General features: G+C 38.1%; 1 protein-coding gene across 1 annotated transcript in view; it reads right to left on the bottom strand.

Annotated features, from left to right (window-relative positions):
• The window catches only part of LOC132098718 (FH1/FH2 domain-containing protein 1-like), a 53,213-nt gene that overhangs the window by 21,815 nt on the left and 11,517 nt on the right, over window positions 1-19,881 (bottom strand). Inside the window, exons 4-6 of the mRNA XM_059504857.1 lie at window positions 5,290-5,357; window positions 2,069-2,174; window positions 1,615-1,709 (exon numbers count right to left, since the gene is read on the bottom strand). Coding sequence (XP_059360840.1) covers window positions 1,615-1,709; window positions 2,069-2,174; window positions 5,290-5,357 — 269 coding nt within the window. The remainder of the gene's footprint in view (window positions 1-1,614; window positions 1,710-2,068; window positions 2,175-5,289; window positions 5,358-19,881) is intronic.

Here is a 19,881-nt window from a genome sequence, read left to right as displayed (position 1 = left end):
AAACAGTTGTTGGATTGTTGGAAGAAGTTGCTGTTGGAGGGTGTCTTGGTACCATTCTTTATTCATGGCTGTGTTTTTGGGCAGAATTGTGAGTGAGCCCACTCCCTTGGATGAGAAGCAACCCCACACATGAATGGTGTCAGAATGCTTTACTGTTGGCATGACACAGGACTGATGGTAGCACTCACCTTTTCTTCTCCGGACAAGCCTTTTTCCAGATGCCCCAAACAATCGGAAAGGGGCTTCATCTGAGAATATGACTTTGCCCCAGTCCTCAGCAGTCCATTCACTATACTTTCTGCAGAAGATCAATCTGTCCCTGATGTTTTTTTTTGGAGAGAAGAGGCTTCTTTGTTGCCCTTCTTGACACCAGGCCATCTTCCAGAAGTCTTCGCCTCACTGTGCGTGTAGATGCGCTCACACCTGCTTGCTGCCATTCCTGAGCAAGCTCTGCACTGGTGGCACTACGATCCCGCAGATGAATCCCTTTAGGAGACGATCCTGGCACTTGCTGGACTTTCTTGGACGCCCTGAAGCCTTCTTTACAAGAACCTCTTTCCTTGAAGTTCTTGATGATCCTATAAATTGTTGATTTAGGTGCAATCTTAGTAGTCACAATATCCTTGCCTGTGAAGCCATTTTTATGCAACGCAATGATGGCTGCACACGTTTCTTTGCAGGTCACCATGGTTAACAATGGAAGAACAATGATTTCAAGCATCACCCTCGTTTTAACATGTCAAGTCTGCCATTCTAACCCAATCAGCCTGACATAATGATCTCCAGCCTTGTGCTCGTCAACATTCTCACCTGAGTTAACAAGACGATTACTGAAATGATCTCAGCAGGTCCTTTAATGACAGCAATGAAATGCAGTGGAAAGGTTTTTTTGGGATTAAGTTCATTTTCATGGCAAAGAAGGACTATGCAATTCATCTGATCACTCTTCATAACATTCTGGAGTATATGCAAATTGCTATTATAAAAACTTAAGCAGCAACTTTTCCAATTTCCAATATTTATGTAATTCTCAAAACTTTTGGCCACGACTGTATATTAAATGTAATAATTATAATAAAAGGTTGTGAGTGAAGATCAAAATACTTGATTTTGGTTCTGCACTAGTTTATTTTTTTTCTGGCCAACCGTATATATTTTTTTCAAATTCTATATTGCCTAAGAATGAACTTATTGGTTTGCTGAACTGCATTTCTTTTCTTTTTTTAATTTACACATTTGGCAGACTCTTTAATCCAAAGTGGCTTCAATGCACAGTATACAGCTAATCGGTACATGCATTACCCAAGAATCAAGAACCCAAGAAGTGTTGTGAGCACTATGTTGTAAGTTGCTTTGGATAATTTAGCAGATAAGCATTTGCTTAATGAGTTACAGTAAATGTAATCCAGCCCTCAGGAATCAAATGATTATCACATACACTAAAATTTTGAACATTAATCTATTGACTCTTATTTCGGCTGGCATGTTGTGGTATTAAAATGTCAAGGTGCATTAATACACAACCACTGATGTAACGTGATCCTAACATAAATAATACTGTATTGCGGTGAATGTTTACAGTTGCTGTGGTATGTGTGTGCTGCTGTCACTCACCAGGCTGCCAGTCAGTGTGTACAGCCACTGTACAGTTTCGTTGTGGTTCACAACACCGTTCATTCCATCAACAAACAGCATGATCTGACTGAGAGCTGGGAACAGGACAGCAGAGTTTACTGTACAGTGCCGGCATGTTTGCTGGTCTAATTCAGGTCAGTATAAACTTCCTGTTACAGCTGGCCTACTTGGCCAAAAATATGTAAAATCCTTTGTGCTATTTGAAGTCTGCATGCAAGATGTGTGGTGTTTGTGCATAATAAATACATTTTATTAAACTGATTTTAGAAACTCTAGACTGATACATATTCACACATCTTTCAAAGTAATGTCATGTTAATGATTAGTGAAAGAGTCATCAATAACCCTGCTACCGATGTTAAACATTTTTAATGAACAAATGCACAAAATATTTTGCAGCAGTGTTGCATATGCTCCAGGAAAGAGAACAGACCTCTGAGGATGTAGTTCTGGTAGTTATGATCTGCCTCAGCACCCACTTTAATGAAACATGTCAGACCCTCAGAGATGACAAATTCTGGAACCAAGTCCTTGTCATCCTGTGCAATATAAAAGAGAATTAAGATCTGCCACTGTGCACAACTGTAAATAAATAAATAAATATAGCAATTTCCACAAAAATATTAAGCAGCACAACTGTTTAAGAAATCAATAATGAGAATATAGAAATATTAGAAAGATTTCTGAAGAAGGATCATATGACACTGAAGACTGATTAAAAATATTTTTAATGGCCACTCTGTATGCGTACAGTCGTGGCCAAAAATATCGGCATCCTTGGTAAATATGATCAAAGAAGGTTGTGAAAGTTCATCTGCATTGTTAATCCTTTTGATCTTTTATTTTAAAAAATCCCCAAAATATATCCTTTCATTGGATAATAAGAATTTAAAATGGTGGGAAATATCATTATGAAATAAATGTTTTTCTCTAATACACATTGGCCACAATTAACGGCACCCTTTTATTCAATACTTTTTGAAACCTCCATTTGGCAGTTTAACAGCTCTAAATTTTCTCCTATAATGCCTGATGTAGTTAGAGAACACCTGACAAGAGATCAGCGACCATTCCTTCATCCAGAATCACTTCAGACCCTTTAGATTCCCAGCTCCATGTTGGTGCTTCTCCTCTTCAGCTCACTCCTCTCATGTTCCGTAGGGTTCAGGTCAGAGGACTGGAATGGCCATAGCAGAAGCTTGGTTTTGAGCTCAGTGACCCATTTCTGTGTTGTTTTTGAGGATTGTGTTAGGATTACTGTACGGTTGGAAGATCTAAACATGGCCTATTATAAGATTTCCAACAGAGTCAGTCACTTACTGATTTTTTTATCTGTTGGTATTTGATAGAATCAAAGATGCCATGTATCTAAACAAGATGTCCAGGACCTCCAGCAGAAATATAGGCCCAAAACATCAAAAATACAGCAGTATATTTCATTGTACACATGGGGTACTTTTTATCCCCGTTTTCACCAAACCCATCTTCGAGTGTTTGCTGCTAAAAAGCAAATTTTTTGTTTCATCTCACCATAGAAGCCAGTCCTATTTGAAGTTCCAGTCACGTCTGCGCCGTACCCCAGTCAGCTGCCGTGAGCGCCGTACCCCAGTCAGCTGCCGTGAGCGCCGAACCCCAGTCAGCTGCCGTGAGCGCCGTACCCCAGTCAGCTACCGTGAGCGCCATACCCCAGTCAGCCGCCGTGAGCGCCGTACCCCAGTCAGCTACCGTGAGCGCCGTACCCCAGTCAGCTACCGTGAGCGCCATACCCCAGTCAGCTGCCGTGAGCGCCATACCCCAGTCAGCTCCCGGGAGCGCCATACCCCAGTCAGCTGCCGTGAGCGCCAAACCCCAGTCAGCTGCCGTGAGCGCCGTACCCCAGTCAGCTACCGTGAGCGCCATACCCCAGTCAGCCGCCGTGAGCGCCATTCCCCAGTCAGCTGCCGGGAGCGCAGTACCCCAGTCTGTTGCAGACGATGATCTCCCCGATTCAGAGATGGGGAGCTCTATTCTTGCTTCTGCTCCAAAGTCACCCGCAGAATCGCCTGTCTTGTCTCCTGTTGTGTCGCCTCCTGTCTCCCCTGTCAAGCTGCCTACTGTTTCCCCCAAGTCATCCCCTCATGTGTCTCCAGCCAAGTGCCCCCGGATTCCCAGTTCTCCATCCTCGTCTCGGAGACCCAAGACCCCCAGTCCTCCCATCCACCCTGGACTGCCCCCTAAGGACTTTGTGTTTCCCCCACCTCCTCTGCCTTGTTTATTGTTTTTGATTTTGCACCCTAACCCTGTGATTGTTTTTTCATGTTTGCCATTAGTGTTATTTGTCATGTCTTGTTGGTTTGTGTCTCTGTCCCAGTCAGTCGTGTCCCATGTTTGATGTTCCCTTGAGGAGCGTCTGGAAGCCGCTCCTTAAGGGAGGGGTTCTGTCATGATTCTGCCTTCATGTCCTGATTTTTCTCTAGTCTTGAGGCAGGATCATGACAGGCCCGTGTTTTGTGTACAAGCACATGGCCTTGTCTTTGGGCCATGTGCTTGTGTTGTCTCGTTTCCTTGCCCCGCCCCCCTTGTTACCCTAGTTTTGTCATCATTGATTTACCTGTTCCACCTGTTGTGTTCATTATTAGCCTCCCTTTATAACCTCGTGTGTTTCTCTGTCCTTGGTCGGTTCATTGTCAAATTCTGTTTAATATTGTCTATCATTGTCTAATATTGTCAAATACTGTCTACATTGCGTGTCAACCTGTGTGAGATCTGTCTGTGAGTAAGTCTATTGAAAGTCTAGTCTAAGTAGTAGTGTGATCCTGTTTTTGTTATAGTGTAGTTTGTCAAGTGTTAGTCTAGTTTATCTCTCGTCAGTCTTGCCCTTGTTTTGCCCCCTCGTGGGTTTTGTTTTCTGTTTTTGGCTACAATAAATCTTGTGAGAGCATTCTGTCTACTTTTGGGTTCATCCTCCTTCATCTCCATAACATGAATATGATGGAGTTTGTTTTCGGATGAGCTAGGAGAATTTTTCTTGAAGCCCTCCCAAACAACATGTGGTGATGTAGGTGCTGTTTGACCATTTTTTTTTAAAGATTTCTGAACCCGAGACTCAACTATTTTCTGCAATTCTCCAGCTGGGAATATACTTCATAGGTATTTTACTCATAAGAATTTCTAGGGGTGCCAATAATTGTGTCCAACGAGTATTCGAGAAAAACCTTTATTTCATAAAGATATTTCCCCCATTTTAAATTCTTATAATCCAATGAAAGGATTCATTTTTGTGAATTTTTTTAATAAAAGATCACAAGGATTAACATGGCAGATCAATTTTCACAGCCTTCTTTGAGCATATTTACCAACGGTGCCAATATTTTTGGCCACGACTGTATATATTTAATAGAACGTGCAAAATCTCACTGCTACACTAGCTTCTGGCAAACTCAACACTGAATTTTGTGCTTATCTTTCCTAACAATTTAGACAAAATTTAGATCCCAATGTAACAGTACGTGGAAGAGACGTCAGGTTTTTGTCACTCATTCTTTTCATTATATAATTCTCTCTGTCCTGCTCTGACTCTCAGTATCTGTAACATCCCACCGTCCTTATCTAACTCGATCACATTTAGCTTTTTCTCTCTTAAAAACCTGTTGTGTGTGTTTTTCAGGATCTTACCTGAAAGAGTTGCTTTAAAGAAAACAAGGACCGCCGAAGTTCAGGACCATGGGAATTATATAACTTCTCTTTAAGAGGAAGAAAAGGAGAAAAAAACAGGTTATTCATCAGTCAATAGACAAGGGCATCAATATTTGAATCTGAAAAAAAAAGTATTATTGCAATGACTTATTCTCAAAGAGCACTTAAACACACACCTCATCAAGATACCTACTGACATAAAGATTAAAGTTCACCGCTTGACTAAGTCACTGTGTCTGATTCAGTGTAATTCACTAGCTAGCTAGCTAGATAGATAGATTTTACCTGTACAATTTGTGTGGTAGTTAACACGAGCAAACCATTTGCATTAATAAAAACAAGGTATAATTAAGCATCAGAAGTTAGGAATTCTCCAACTAGCTTATCATTCAGAATCAGAGGAAATAAGAGGTGGTGTCACTGATTGCCTGTAAACAGTCATTCCTGTCATATTAAATTAAATTAAATTAATGCATTTAGCAGACGCTTTTATCCAAAGTGCATTCAGGCTATCAATTTTTACCTATCATATGTTCCCAGGGAATCGAACCCCCAACCTTGATAACGCAATGCTCTACCACTTGAGCTACAGGAACACTATAAATATAAATACACAACATATAAATACCTTTCACATATTTTGCACTTGACTGACAGGTTAGTTATGAACCATTAAAGTAAAGCAATTTAACACACCTTTAAGACAAAGTTTTACTTTCTTGATAAGCATTTAAAATTGTTGTACTGTATCAGTCATAAGACAAACCTACTCATTCTCTACCATTTTCCACATTTTAGAGCAACTACATATTAATTAAATCTGTGTCCTGACATAAATGGGCATATGGCATATGGGAAAGTGAAGTAAATCAAAACTTATTGTATATTTTACAAAAGCTGTCACTTTGTCTACCACATTCTCTCAAAACACTTCACAATAAATCCTTTTCCTTCACCATGCTGTCCAACTCATCCATTAAAAAAAGATGTGGAATTAAAATGATAGTCTTGTAAAAACATTTATAGGCACAATTCGTGTCTACAAATGTTATTTCAAACAGTTAATAATAAAGATCCATTTATATAAGGTCTTTAAGATCATGAGAAACATGCATGTATCCAAATTCTATCCAAAGAAAGAAAGAAAGAAAGAAAGAATGAAAGAAAGAAAGAAAATCCATAGCTATGGTGGTGTACATGAAGACATTTAAGGAGACACTAGATGTCTAATTTCCACAAGTTGTTATGAGTCTTAAGGGTCTTAATGAAATGTCTGTAACATTCTTTGGTTAAAATTCCTCAATGGATGTGTAAAACAACACCCTTTTTACCCTGTCAAAAACAGCCCCATAAACTAAACAAATGAAGTCTGAGCCGGAAAGAGAATTGATTAGTTCACCCTTTGATTCTTTGGGTTTGAGTCATTCGTTAATAACGTGACAGCCCCATACTAAACCAGTGCAGAATAAGCCAGAAAGAGAATTGATTAGTTCACGAGTCTTTTGAGTCGTTCGTTCTTTTGTCATGTGACATGACAGCATTGGACAGAGAAATTGTTTACTTACAAATGGGTGCATAGTTATTATTATTATTATTATCATCATTTTTTACTCTTACAGTTATGTGATGTGTTTCTGGTCTCAAATTTTAGCTTTTTATTTCTTACAGTATATAAATGTTTGAATTTCTGTAATGATGGTTCTTTTCCACTAAATGTGGTAACAAAGGTATTAAATTTTCTTTTCAGGTTTTGTGATCTGATAGACATGACAGCAGGCCTGGGCGATATGAGGGTATATATCGTTACCGCAACATAAAGTGTCTATCGTTAGAGATTTTGCTATATCGTGTATTCCACTGTATGCAAATATATCGGCGTAACACAGTACTACTTAAAAGTTATACACCTTTTGAGTGATAAGGAAACATGCATGATTGAGAATATAAAGAATGGGATGCCCATGGCAGAGTTATTATATGCAATAAGCAGTGAAAAATAACTCGATGTGGTGCTCGCACTGTCGACACACACACTCAGAAAGCCCCACGTTCAACAGCTTGTGTGTGACGAGTGGGGCAGGGCCGAGAGCCGTGGGAACGGAGCAAGTCCTTCACTCGAGTCCTTCCCACGGCTCTCGGCCCCGCCCCACTCGTCACAATGTGATAGCAAAAACGGATTTATTTCATGTTTTATTGTGCTTGAATGGTCAAATATGCACACAGTTATGTCATAATATCCGTCATGTGAAGAATTCAAGTAAACATGTTAAATAAATGTAAAACAGTTGGGTGAAAACCGGGTGTGTTTCAGTATATTGGATCCGTGAAGTCGGTCTTAAAGTGACAGCAGCCTTATTCACCCGCTGCTGTCTGTCATTATTCATGTTAATCATGTTTGATTGATACAGTGAAAACTATTCAATGTTTTATTAATACACTTTATTCAATTTCTCTAATATTTCTCTAATATTCAGTACGTGTTAAATAAACCTAGCCTACTATAGCTGAATACATTAAAAGTTCATTTCATATTTATTTGTTCTGTTGTGATTGTAATTTTTTTCCCCCTTAATTTTAAAAACAATAATAAGATAAAAATAGCAATATCAAGGTACATATCGTTATCGTGAAATAAAATGTTTAATACTGTGAAAAGATTTTGGTCATATTGCCCACCCCTACATGCCAGAAACCTAACTAAACATAACTAACTAAACATAATGTGCTCTCTCTCTCTCTCTCTCTCTCTCTCTCTCTCTCTCTCTCTCTCTCTCTCTCTCTCTCACACACACACACACACACAAACAAACACATACACAGATCTTCCAGTCTAGCTGGGTAGCCTGTGCTTTGAAAGAAACTGGCATGGCAGACACATGATCTTCCTCAAATAGCTAATCCAAGCTGATGCACTCATGCAACATGTGCTGCAAACAGCCTCTCTTATTTTCCATCTCATTCACCATTTACGCCATTTATTTATTTGGAAAATTTCCAGAGATGCTTAGTAAACAGTCATTTTTCAATGCCTGGGAATAGCATCATTTGTAAACAAGCATTTGCAATGTTTCCCAATCCAGAGAAACTTTGAACCAAATCTCAGCAAACAAACAGTGTCTTGGACACACAAAATAGCTCTATTAAATGAAAGCTTAATTAATATTATAAAATTAATATTACTAAATTTTTAAAACTGTCAACTAGATGTATATCCCACAATAGCTGGTAGACCCTGGCATGATTAGTGATTTCAAGAGAACACTGAGATCATCTTATTTCACAAAACCAGATTGGTCATGAACAGTTTTGTACAATATTTGTACATTTTGTGCCCAAGTTAATGTCCCATGAGAATTGAATATCACTGGCCCCTGGATCCATTGATGTAACGTCATAGAATTATGTAAAATGAGAAGCTTCTGGCTTTTAGCAAATACATGGGTTTCTAATAATGTTTTGTTTTGGTGATCTGTTTTGACAACGAAAAAACCAAAGGTCTGTCACTATGATGTGTTCTGTTGTAGTTACTATCCCTGTGCATGTGTATGTGTGTATGCACACATTCAAGAGCGCAAAGGAGAAAGAGTAAAATATAGAGATTGCCAAATAAAGGGGTAAAGACAGATTGTGTGTGTGTGTGTGTGTGTGTGTGTATGTGTGTGTGTGTGTGTGTGTGTGTGTGTGTGTGTTCTGAGCTCAGTGGTAAAGTCCATGACAGCATGGAGAATGAAGTGGTCACCCACAGACAGCTGCTTGCTACTGATAATGTCTCACACACACACACACACACACACACACACACATAGAAAAACACACAAAGTTTAGTTTCAAAAGAACAAATATTAAAGATGGTACCCAAACACACACAAATGGCATTCGTGGCAAACGCGTGAAAATGTTGTTATGCTGCTGCTTGGAAGGATGTCACAACAAGCAGCCAGGATGTCATATGCAACACACACACACACACACACACACACAGAGAGAGAGAAGGAAGTATAGCGTCATTGCTTGCAAGCATATATCCTTTCAATAAATTATTTTCAACCTCTTATAATACAGGCTAATAGATCTGCCAAGAATTTTACTGTCAGCAAATGCGGTACCATAAACCAGTCTTCTCAGTCTAAAACTGAACATCACAGTGAAGATGAATGTCACCTCAAATTCCCACATTTGTATTTATGAGAGACAAATGAAGCAAGAAAAGAAGTGAGGGCATGTGGGCAAAATGTTATGAAAGAGGGGAAAAAAACAGGGATATTCTAAAAGTAGAAATATCACCCACAAATATGTAACCAACAAATCTGCGAGCAATGTGAAGGGTAAACCAACAGAGACTACAGCAAACAAACTAACACATAAAAGTGAACCGAGATCTTTTATCCAAACTCACGTGTTACACAAGCAGTTATGATCACTTCATATTCTACATATTCAGTAATGCAAAGCACCCAACTGATTGATATGTTGGTTAGGCAGCTTTGCTATTCCTGCTTTTCCGAACCACATATACTGTAACCCGTCAAGCCCATTTATACAACAATAGCTACAGTTAAATCACATCATAAAACTACAGGAAGCTCCAAAACACATTGAGTTTTTTTACAGACTTCTTGCATTTTAGACAACTAACACTGATTGCAAACTGGTTCTTCAGAAAAAATATATATTATTTTACCATGTCATTATTAAATTACTGACTATAGAAAGAAAACAGTACGATGGCACTAGAGCTGAAACAACGAATCGATTTAATCGATTAAAATCGATTATTGAAATAGTTGTCAACTAATTTAGTCATCGATTCGTTGCTAAATAACTTTTATTTGCCGTAAGCGGCTCATTTCGTGCATATTCGTGCAAATCTGCGGTGACCAAAGTGTGGCAGTAATGAGCCACCGGAGGTTTTACTCAGCCAGTACAGCAGGAGAAGTAGCGAATAGCCAATAGCTGGCCTCGTTTTATGTCACGTGCTTCCTGAAACAGCGTCTCTTCCTTTATTATTTGTAATTATGATAGACCAGATATTTAAAGACTTGCATGGCCTAGATGGAGTAGCGTTATTTGCGGATGATGGTGCAATGTGGAAGAAGGGAAGGAACATTGAGTTTATTGTGCGTAAGATGCAAGATGCTGTGAATGTAGTTCAGCAATGGGGAGTGAAATGGGGATTTAGAATCTCAATAGAGAAGACAAAGGTTATGTTCTTTACAAGGAAAAAAATTTGCAGAGAATTAAAAATAATGGTGTCAGGTAAAGAGTTGGAGAGGGTTGAGATCTTTAAATATCTGGGAGTCTGGTTTGATAAGAGGTTAACATGGGCATGTCACATCCGAAAGATGGTAGAAAAATGTAAAAGGATACTAAATGTCATGAGGTGTCTATGCGGGATAGATTGGGGTGCTACAAGGTCAGCATTGAAAACCATCTATACAGGTCTAATGAGATCAGTGTTTGACTACGGCTGTATAGCATATGGATCAGCCTCCAAGACAAGCTTGAGCAAACTTGATGGTATGCAAAATCAAGCAATGAGGATAATTAGTGGTGCAATAAAAACTTCTCCAGTAGCTGCAATTCAAGTAGAGGTGGGTGAGATGCCACTGCATTTGAGGAGGGACCAGCTAGCACTGGTATACTGGGCAAACATCAGGGGTCATAAAGAGAACCACATGTCTCAGACAGTATTAAGAGAATGTCAGGAAAAAGAAAGTATGAAAGTTAAAAGTTATGGGTGGGTTATAAAAGATAAGGTGAATAACATGGGAATTGGGTCACTGAACATCAGCCCTACAGTAGCATATCCAGTAGTGCCTCCTTGGATGTTGGAAGAATTGAGGGTTGATTTAGGACTGTTGGAGGAAAGAAAGAAAGATGGAGTGGGTAAGTATGGGTGTAAAGGTTTTTACAGATGCGTCTAAAAATATTGAAAATAGAGTAGGGGTAGCTTATGTAATCCCTGAGATGGGAATAGCAAAGGCAAAAAGGATAAATGATGACCTATCAGTGTATACTGCTGAACTGGTTGCCATATGGTTAGCACTCGTGTGGATAGAGTCTAACAATTGTCTGCAGGCAGTGATTGCCTCTGATTCAAGTTCAGCAATGTTTAGTGTTCAGAATTATCAGTCTGATTCAAGGGAAGATATTTTAATCTAAATTTTACAGCTGGCAAGTGGAATACAAGCATCAGGAAGGAGGGTGACATTCTTATGGGTTCCAGCCCATATAGGAGTAGAGGGTAACGAACTGGCCGATGAGCATGCAAAGAGAGCTACAGACAAAAGCAATATAGATGTAGATGTAAAGTACAGTAAAGCAGAAATAAAAAGTATAGTAAAGGCGAAAACGATTAAAAAGTGGCAGCATATTTGGGATAATGGGTACACAGGAAGACATCTTTATAGGATACAAGGGAAAGTGGGAAAAGACACACAAATAACCAGATCAAGACAGGAAGAAATTATACTAACAAGGATGAGGTTGGGTCATACAAAGTTGAATAGTACAATGTTCTTAATAAAAAAGCATGGAGATGGAAATTGTGAGTATTGCCAGAACAATATACCTGAAACAGTAGAGCATGTAATAATGCACTGTCATAAATACAATGAGGCAAGGCAGAGGCTTGTTAATGAGTTGAAAACAAAGAAAATGTCATTAGAAATTAAAACACTATTGAAAAGAAGCTCAAGGGAAAATTTTGATTTATTACTTCTTTTTTTGAAAAGTACAGGCCTGTTAAAAAGGATATAAGTGTTTTTTTTTTTTTGTTTTTTTTTTTTGTTTTTTGTTTTTTATTATTATTATTATATTAGTTTAACGTGCTGGTATATTTAGTTTGGGAATAGTTAGTAACTCCCGTGCCTACTTCAGTCCAGTGGTGGCGGTAATGCACAAGAAATAGTTGAAACCCGCCAATCAAAAAGAAGAAGAAGAAGAAGAAGAAGAAGAAGAAGAAGAAGAAGAAGAAGAAGAAGAAGAAGAAGAAACAGCGTCTCTGCAGCATTCAGCGGGATGTGGGAGTACTTTACTTTGAGCCTTCAAAAAAGAAGAGTAACCTGTAAACTCTGCACTACTGAACTGTTTAAGGGGCCGTTCACATATTGCGTCTTTTGCGCGCTCAAGTTCGTTATTTGCAACACCGCACCGCATCGAGTTAAAAACATTTCAACTTTTCAGAATGCAGCAACCGCACCGCGGGTCATGTGACAAGAACTAACCAATCAGCTTCATCCTTTCCCGTAACAACGTTTAAAGCTCAGTCAAGATGAAGGAACAGCTGATCATAGCTGTATATGGATTTCCATTTTGAAATAAATTTAGTAGCAGAGCTACTGCAAGCGATTTTTTGAGCTGCAAATCCATTTATCCTTTGCTGAAATTTCCGCGTCTTCAAGGAGAGAGCACGTCATGGTTGCTTAGCAAAGGCAGACGCCTCAGGGGCGCTTCTGCACGAGCGCTTTGGAAAGGAGGAGAAAGCGGTGCGCCTAGCGTTTTCCACGCGTTTTTAGGCGCGATTTGAGAACGGCCCCTAAGACTTTCATTTGTGCAGTTTCTCCAGTACAATGTTGTTTGCAAATGTTTAGTCGTAAAAGCTGATAACATTGCTTTTTAACAGTTAACATTTAAAGCTTTACAAACATGTTCTGTGATCAGTTTGTCGTTTACCAGTTCATAATCCAGTCGTGCAGCCTAATTATGACTGAATGAGAGAGGTAAATGTTTAAAGATATTTGAAATGCCCTTTTTTCTAAGTATTCACTGCTCTTTTTCACACAGCAGGTTTTTTGTGTGTGTCCTATTTTTTTTCTGGACAACCTTCTGATGGATTTTACTTTAAATTGTGATTTCCATTTAGGTTTCATGTCATTGGCACTTTTTTCGAAGGATTGTTTACAATTTCACAGCAAAAGCTATAAAGCTGTTTCCCAGTAAATAATAAAATACAATGCACTGCAATTTTATTCTGTTTTATCCTTATTCTTCGTGAAAATATGTTCTGAAAGATTCCTTAATAAGCTTTGTTCGGGATGTTAAACTACTTTAGGAGCTCTAAGGACTGCCATGGTGAAAACATTATTTGAAATCTACTTGTGAAATTTGCTAGAGTATGGGTCAGTGTTCTGATTGCAGAAGAGTTCGACAAAGGATTACTAACACAATAAAACAACTCCAGGTATATTTTTGATGAGGATATGACAGTGCAAAATGGTTAAAACCTCTTAAAAATCTATGCTGAAGGATAAAGACCATTTATTAATAATTTACTTGGGGGAAAAAATGGGAAAAACTAAAATATAAGTACATAAACCGATTAATCGTAAAAATAATCGACAGATTAATCGATTATCAAAATAATCGTTAGTTGCAGCCCTAGATGGCACAATTTAATAATTTATACAGTTCTGCTCCGAACCTTCTTTGAAGGAAAGAATCATTCTAGGCTCATCTGAGGGCAAGCGAGTGACAAAACAATATATGACAGAAAGGACCCAGAATCCTTTGAGAGAAACTGTGACTTAGCACATTCTTTACAACACACTGAATAATATTACACACACATGGCATTTGCCTCGGTTTCTGTTTTCACTGCCAATTAAAGACAAGCTATTTGACTTCTCTTAGATTTGATAAAAATAAGCGATTTAGTACAACTGATCTTCACACAGCAGAACCAGTTCAAGAACACAGTTTAGATGAAAGGTTTAGGATAAAGAAAGTACAGTTACACCCATACTGTCCAACATATCACTTTAACACAGTTATTATGCTGATAACAGCTGATTTAAGCATTTAAATCGAAAGAGCACGTGCAAAAGCTTTTCGATCAGCACGATGGAAAGAATTCCTCCAGATATGTTTTTATTAGTCAGGCTGCAGTACTGAAGGGTGCTTCAGAACTCAAGCCCATTGTATGAAGCCTCCAGCACAGGAAGCCATTATGGGCAGGAAACGGAAATGCGGGAAGCGTGACACAAGGGAAGAGTAACAGACAGCATTCTGAACACAACCGTCTGAAACACAGGGAACTATTAATTTAGATCAGTTGGATCAGACATTTACCAAGACAATGACATAGTCTGAACAATAATCACAGGGTCTACAACGAAAGCATTAAAGCTGCATTTCGCCCCTATATGTTTACAAACACAGGTCCAATCAGGGTTAACCACTGTAAAATGTGCCTAAAAAAAATTAAACGCCTAAAAAAAGGAATATTCCGTAAACTGCATGCTGTTCTTAAACCATTTGTAGTATATGCATGGTTTTGGTCACCTAAACGGAACAATCCTCAGATTCACTGCAAGACTTACTGGTATTGAGTAATAGAATTTTGAATAGACTGAAAAAGGAAAAAAAAAAAAAAAACTACTACTTTTCTTTGTAAACAGATGCAGATGACTATATAATACTTGGGAGCTATTAGCTGGAAAACACAATGGGATCACAGCAAAGGGTACTTGGAAGTTAATCCTCAAAAATAAAAATAAACCTGTTAGCGGTACAATGGAATGCTAACAGGTTAAGCAGCACATCTGTTTTCAACATTAATTCTTACTGAATTATTAATCAATAAATACAACTTGGTGATCATGACAAACAACACGCAATCGTTATATAGTTCATAATCGTCGGGCAATCAGAAGATAACTATCAGACAGGGAGTACTTCATGTAACTACATCATAAGGATCATTCACTTCTAGAAGAGCCTTCTTTGGCATTCTAGTTTTGCATTACCAATTATCTTTTCAATGAAAACTTAATAGTTTGTTAGGGCATGAATCGAGATCAACCTCAAATTTTGAATATACCATAACAAATTATCTCTACAGGTTACTGTTTGCTTGACATTTGAATGAAGCGAACCACTACAGCATTTCTTGCCAAACACATCAGTGTTATTCCCAGTGGCAGTCTGGCAATAAACTTCTACCTCAGTTAACCCCCATTTCTGAGGGCCTGCTCCTCTAAAAGTTGATATGCTGTGAGTTCCTTATATTGCGCTATTCCATAAGAAATTAAGAACGGAAAAGGATGTAGGCAATCCCTAACATCTGAAAAAGCTACCACTCCATGGCATGGCCGAGGTTAACACTGCAGGTCAAAACAATGGCTGTACATAAATGCTCTGTTTGTCCTTTTCACACATGCCATCCTAAATGCAGTTAACTAAAACTCCTGCTGCATGCCCATATGAACATAAGAAATGCATAAGAAATGCGCTTCCCGTTACCTGGCTGCAGTACATTTAATGACAGCCATGTAAGGCAAACTAGAAGAAGACTTATCTTTTCTGATCTGCATTGATAGAAAGCATGCACAGAGCACATTGCCAAAAAAAAAAAAAAAGTTTAATCTAAATTATTCCCATAATCTAGAAGACCATGTTCAAGGCATCATCAACAGTAAATGAGGTCAGCATAACCATAAACAAAAAAAAAGCAATTATGCTTAGTCCAATGAGAGACATTTGCAGTGGTACAAACTAAATTCATAAGATTAAACTTAAAGCGTTCGCCTCTTACCCAGCTGATTTCTCTGTCACATTATCAACATCATGTCTTAAGCTTAGAGTGCTTTAATAAGTATTTTGTGCATTATTTGATGTCTTTGCCCACCAGCCAGAGAACTGTGCTGTTGTTGGATATCCGTGTATCACATTAACAGATCTTTATCACTCACAACCATCTGTGACTTCAAACCCTACTTATTGCAGTAGGGAACTTGGACTTTGAAGATGAAATGCTAACATAGCTCCTAATGACTTCAAACTGATGCCAGGTGTGAGTAGACATAAAAACACACAGGAAAAAAGCTAATGCGTGCAATCACTAAACACTAACACACACACACGTTTGTTTTTGTGAAAAGTGGGGACATCCCATAGGCGTAATGGTTTTTATACTGTACAAACTGTATATTCTATGGCCCTACACCAACCCTACACCTAACCCTAACCCTCACAGGAAACTGTGCATTTTTACTTTCTCAAAAAACTCATTCTGTATGATTTATAAGCGTTTTGAAAAATGGGGACATGGGTTATGTCCTCATAAGTCACCCTCTCTTTGTAATACCTGTGTCATACCCATGTCATTATACAGAGTTGTGTCCTGATATGTCACAAAAACACACCCACACGCACACACATATATATATATCCACATATACACCCCCCCCCCCCCCCCCACACACACAAACTTTATTAGGTACACCTGTTCAATTGCTTGGTAACACAAATTGCTTATCAACCAATCACATGGCAGCAACTCAATGCATTTAGGCATCTAGATGTGGTGAAGACGACTTGCTGAAGTTCAAACCGACCATCAAAATGGGGAAGAAAGGGGATTTAAGTGACTGAACGTGGAATGGTTGTTGGTTCTAGAAGGGCTGCTATGAGTATTTCAAAAACTACTGATCTACTGGGATTTTCACGCACAACCATCTCTAGCATTTACAGAAAAAGGGTCAGAAAAAGAGAAAATATCCAGTGAGTGGCAGTTGTGTGGACGAAAATGCCGTGTTGATGTCAGAGATCAGAGGAGAATGGGCAGACTGGTTAGAGGTGATAGAAAGGCAACAGTAACTCAAATAGCCACTCGTTACAACCAATGTATGGAGAAAACCACACTCTTAAAAATAAAGGTGCTTCGGATGCCTTAGAAGAACTTTTTAGTCTAAATGGTTCCAAAAAGAACCTTTAACACCTGAAGAACCTTTCTGTTTTACAAAAGGTTCTTTGTGGCAAAAGAAGGTTCTTCAGATTATAAAAAGGTAAGAATGAGATGGTTCTTTAACCCTCTAGAGTCTAAGGGTATTTTTGGAGCCAGGAGAAGTTTTGTCATGCCTTGACATTTGTGCTTTTTTCAGTTTCTTATAAATATATAAATGGCTAAAGTCTAGTCTCACTGTAATCAGCCCAAACAGGGCTATAATAATATATAAGCAACATGTATGTACATGATTGTGTTTTTGAGAAAAAAAAAAGTTATGCTTGGTTAGTGAAAAACTAAAAATGTAAAATCACTTGAATAAGGCCATAAAACACATACAGAACATTGGTTCCCAGGATTTTTGATAACTGTAACTTGTAGCCTAGAATTTTTCTTTCTAAATTATGTGAAAATCTTCTTGTTTACTCACTCACAGAAAACAATATATTGATTCAAATGGTCTAAGAAATTTTTTAGTTGGTAAAAGTCATATGCGAGTTGGTGTCTATTATCATGAATATCATTGTGATTTACACCTGAGAAGACAAAGGCTCGCATAATTAGCTGCATAATGAGCCTTTCAGTCAGCTGTGCCACTGAGAGGGAAGAGTTACAAGAAAGAATGTAAGAACAAAATAAATGTATATAATTTTATGTTTGTAGTTTATTTAGAATATATTTAATTATCCCACAATGTAATTTAATATCCACTTGGGAGTGCAGTTAAACAGTTTATTAGAACAATCAAAGCTGACTTTGAAACTGAATTTTTTGCATCATTACTCCACACAATCACACAGTCACACAATTAGAGCTGAAACAACGAATCGATTTAATCGATTAAAATCGATTATTAAAATAGTTGTCAACTAATTTAGTCATCGATTCGTTGCTAAATAACTTTTATTTGCCGTAAGCGGCTCATTTCTTGCATATTTCAAATCCGCGGTGACCAAAGTGTGGCAGTAATGAGCCACCGGAGGTTTTACTCAGCCAGTACAGCAGGAGAAGTAGCGAATAGCCAATAGCTGGCCTCGTTTTATGTCACGTGCTTCCCGAACAGCGTCTCTGCAGCATTCAGCGTGATGTGGGAGTACTATACTTTGAGCCTTCAAAAAAGGGGACGTTCACATATCGCGTCTTTTGCGCGCTCAAGTTCGTTATTTCCAACACCGCACCGCATCGAGTTAAAAACATTTCAACTTTTCAGAATGCAGCAAGCGCACCGCGGATCATGTGACAAGAACTAACCAATCGGCTTCATCCTTCCCTGTAACAACGTTAAAAGCTCAGTCAAGATGAAAGGAACAGCTGATCATAGTTGTATATGGATTTCCATTTTGAAATAAATTTAGTAGCAGAGCTACTGCAAGCGATATTTTGAGCTGCAAATCCATTTATCCTTTGTTGAAATTTCCGCATCTTCAAGGAGAGAGCACGTCATGGTTGCTTAGCAAAGGCAGACGCCTCAGGGGCGCAACTGCACGAGCGCTTTGGAAAGAAGGAGAAAGCGGTGCGCCTAGCGTTTTCCACGCGTTTTTAGGCGCGATATGTGAACGGCCCCTAAGACTTTAATTTGTGCAGATTCTCCAGTACAATGTTGTTTGCAAATGTTTAGTCGTAAAAGCTGATAACATTGCTTTATAACAGTTAACATTTAAAGCTTTACAAACATGTTCTGTGATCAGTTTGTCGTTTACCAGTTCATAATCCAGTCGTGCAGCCTAATTATGACTGAATGAGAGAGGTAAATGTTTAAAGATATTTGAAATTGTAGTAAAAAGTATTCACTGCTCTTTTTCACACAGCAGGTTTTTTGTGTGTGTCCAATTTTTTTTTTCTGGACAACCTTCTGATTTATTTTACTTTCAATTGTGAGTTCCATTTAGGTTTCATGTCATTGGCACTTTTTTTGAAGGATTGTTTACAATTTCACAGCAAAAGCTATAAAGCTGTTTCCCAGTAAATAATAAAATACAATGCACTGCAATTTTATTCTGTTTTATCCTTATTCTTCGTGAAAATATGTTCTGAAAGATTCCTTAATAAGCTTTGTTCGGGATGTTAAACTACTTTAGGAGCTCTAAGGACTGCCATGGTGAAAACATTATTTGAAATCTCCTTGTGAAATTTGCTAGAGTATGGGTCAGTGTTCTGATTGCAGAAGAGTTCGATAAAGGATTACTAACACAATAAAACAACTCCAGGTATATTTTTGATGAGGATATGACAGTGCAAAATGGTTAAAATCTCTTAAAAATCTATGCTGAAGGATAAAGACCATTTATTAATAATTTACTTGGGGAAAAAATGGAAAAAACTAAAATATAAGTACATAAACCGATTAATCGATTAATCGTAAAAAATAATCGACAGATTAATCGATTATCAAAATAATCGTTAGTTGCAGCCCTACACACAATCCTTCAGAAATCCTTTTAACAATCTTATTTTCTACAAAAAAACATTTATTTTTATTATTATCATTATCATGATTATTATTATAAATGTTGAAAATTTATAAGAATAAATGAGAATATTTTTTTCAGGTTTTTTAGAACCTTTGACAGAATGGTTCTTTGTGGAACCAAAAATGGTTCTTCTATGGCATCGCTGTGAAGCATATTTTGAAGTACCTTTATTTTTAAGAGTGCGTCCCTGAACGCACAACACATTGAACCCTGAAGCAGATAGGCTATAGCTTTTTCCGTAGCCGATTTTCTCAGCAAAAGTGATGTGTTTTGACTATTGGAGCACATGCTTCCGTTCTCTCACACAAAGATGGTGAGGTCATTTGCTGCTTCATGACAACATTTAGGTGTCCTGTAAAATTTAAATTAATAAAT

This window comes from Carassius carassius, chromosome 2 (genome assembly GCF_963082965.1).
Source record: "Carassius carassius chromosome 2, fCarCar2.1, whole genome shotgun sequence".
NCBI lineage: Eukaryota > Metazoa > Chordata > Actinopteri > Cypriniformes > Cyprinidae > Carassius > Carassius carassius.
Note: the sequence above shows the minus strand (reverse complement) of the source record. Positions and strands in the feature narration are given on the sequence as shown.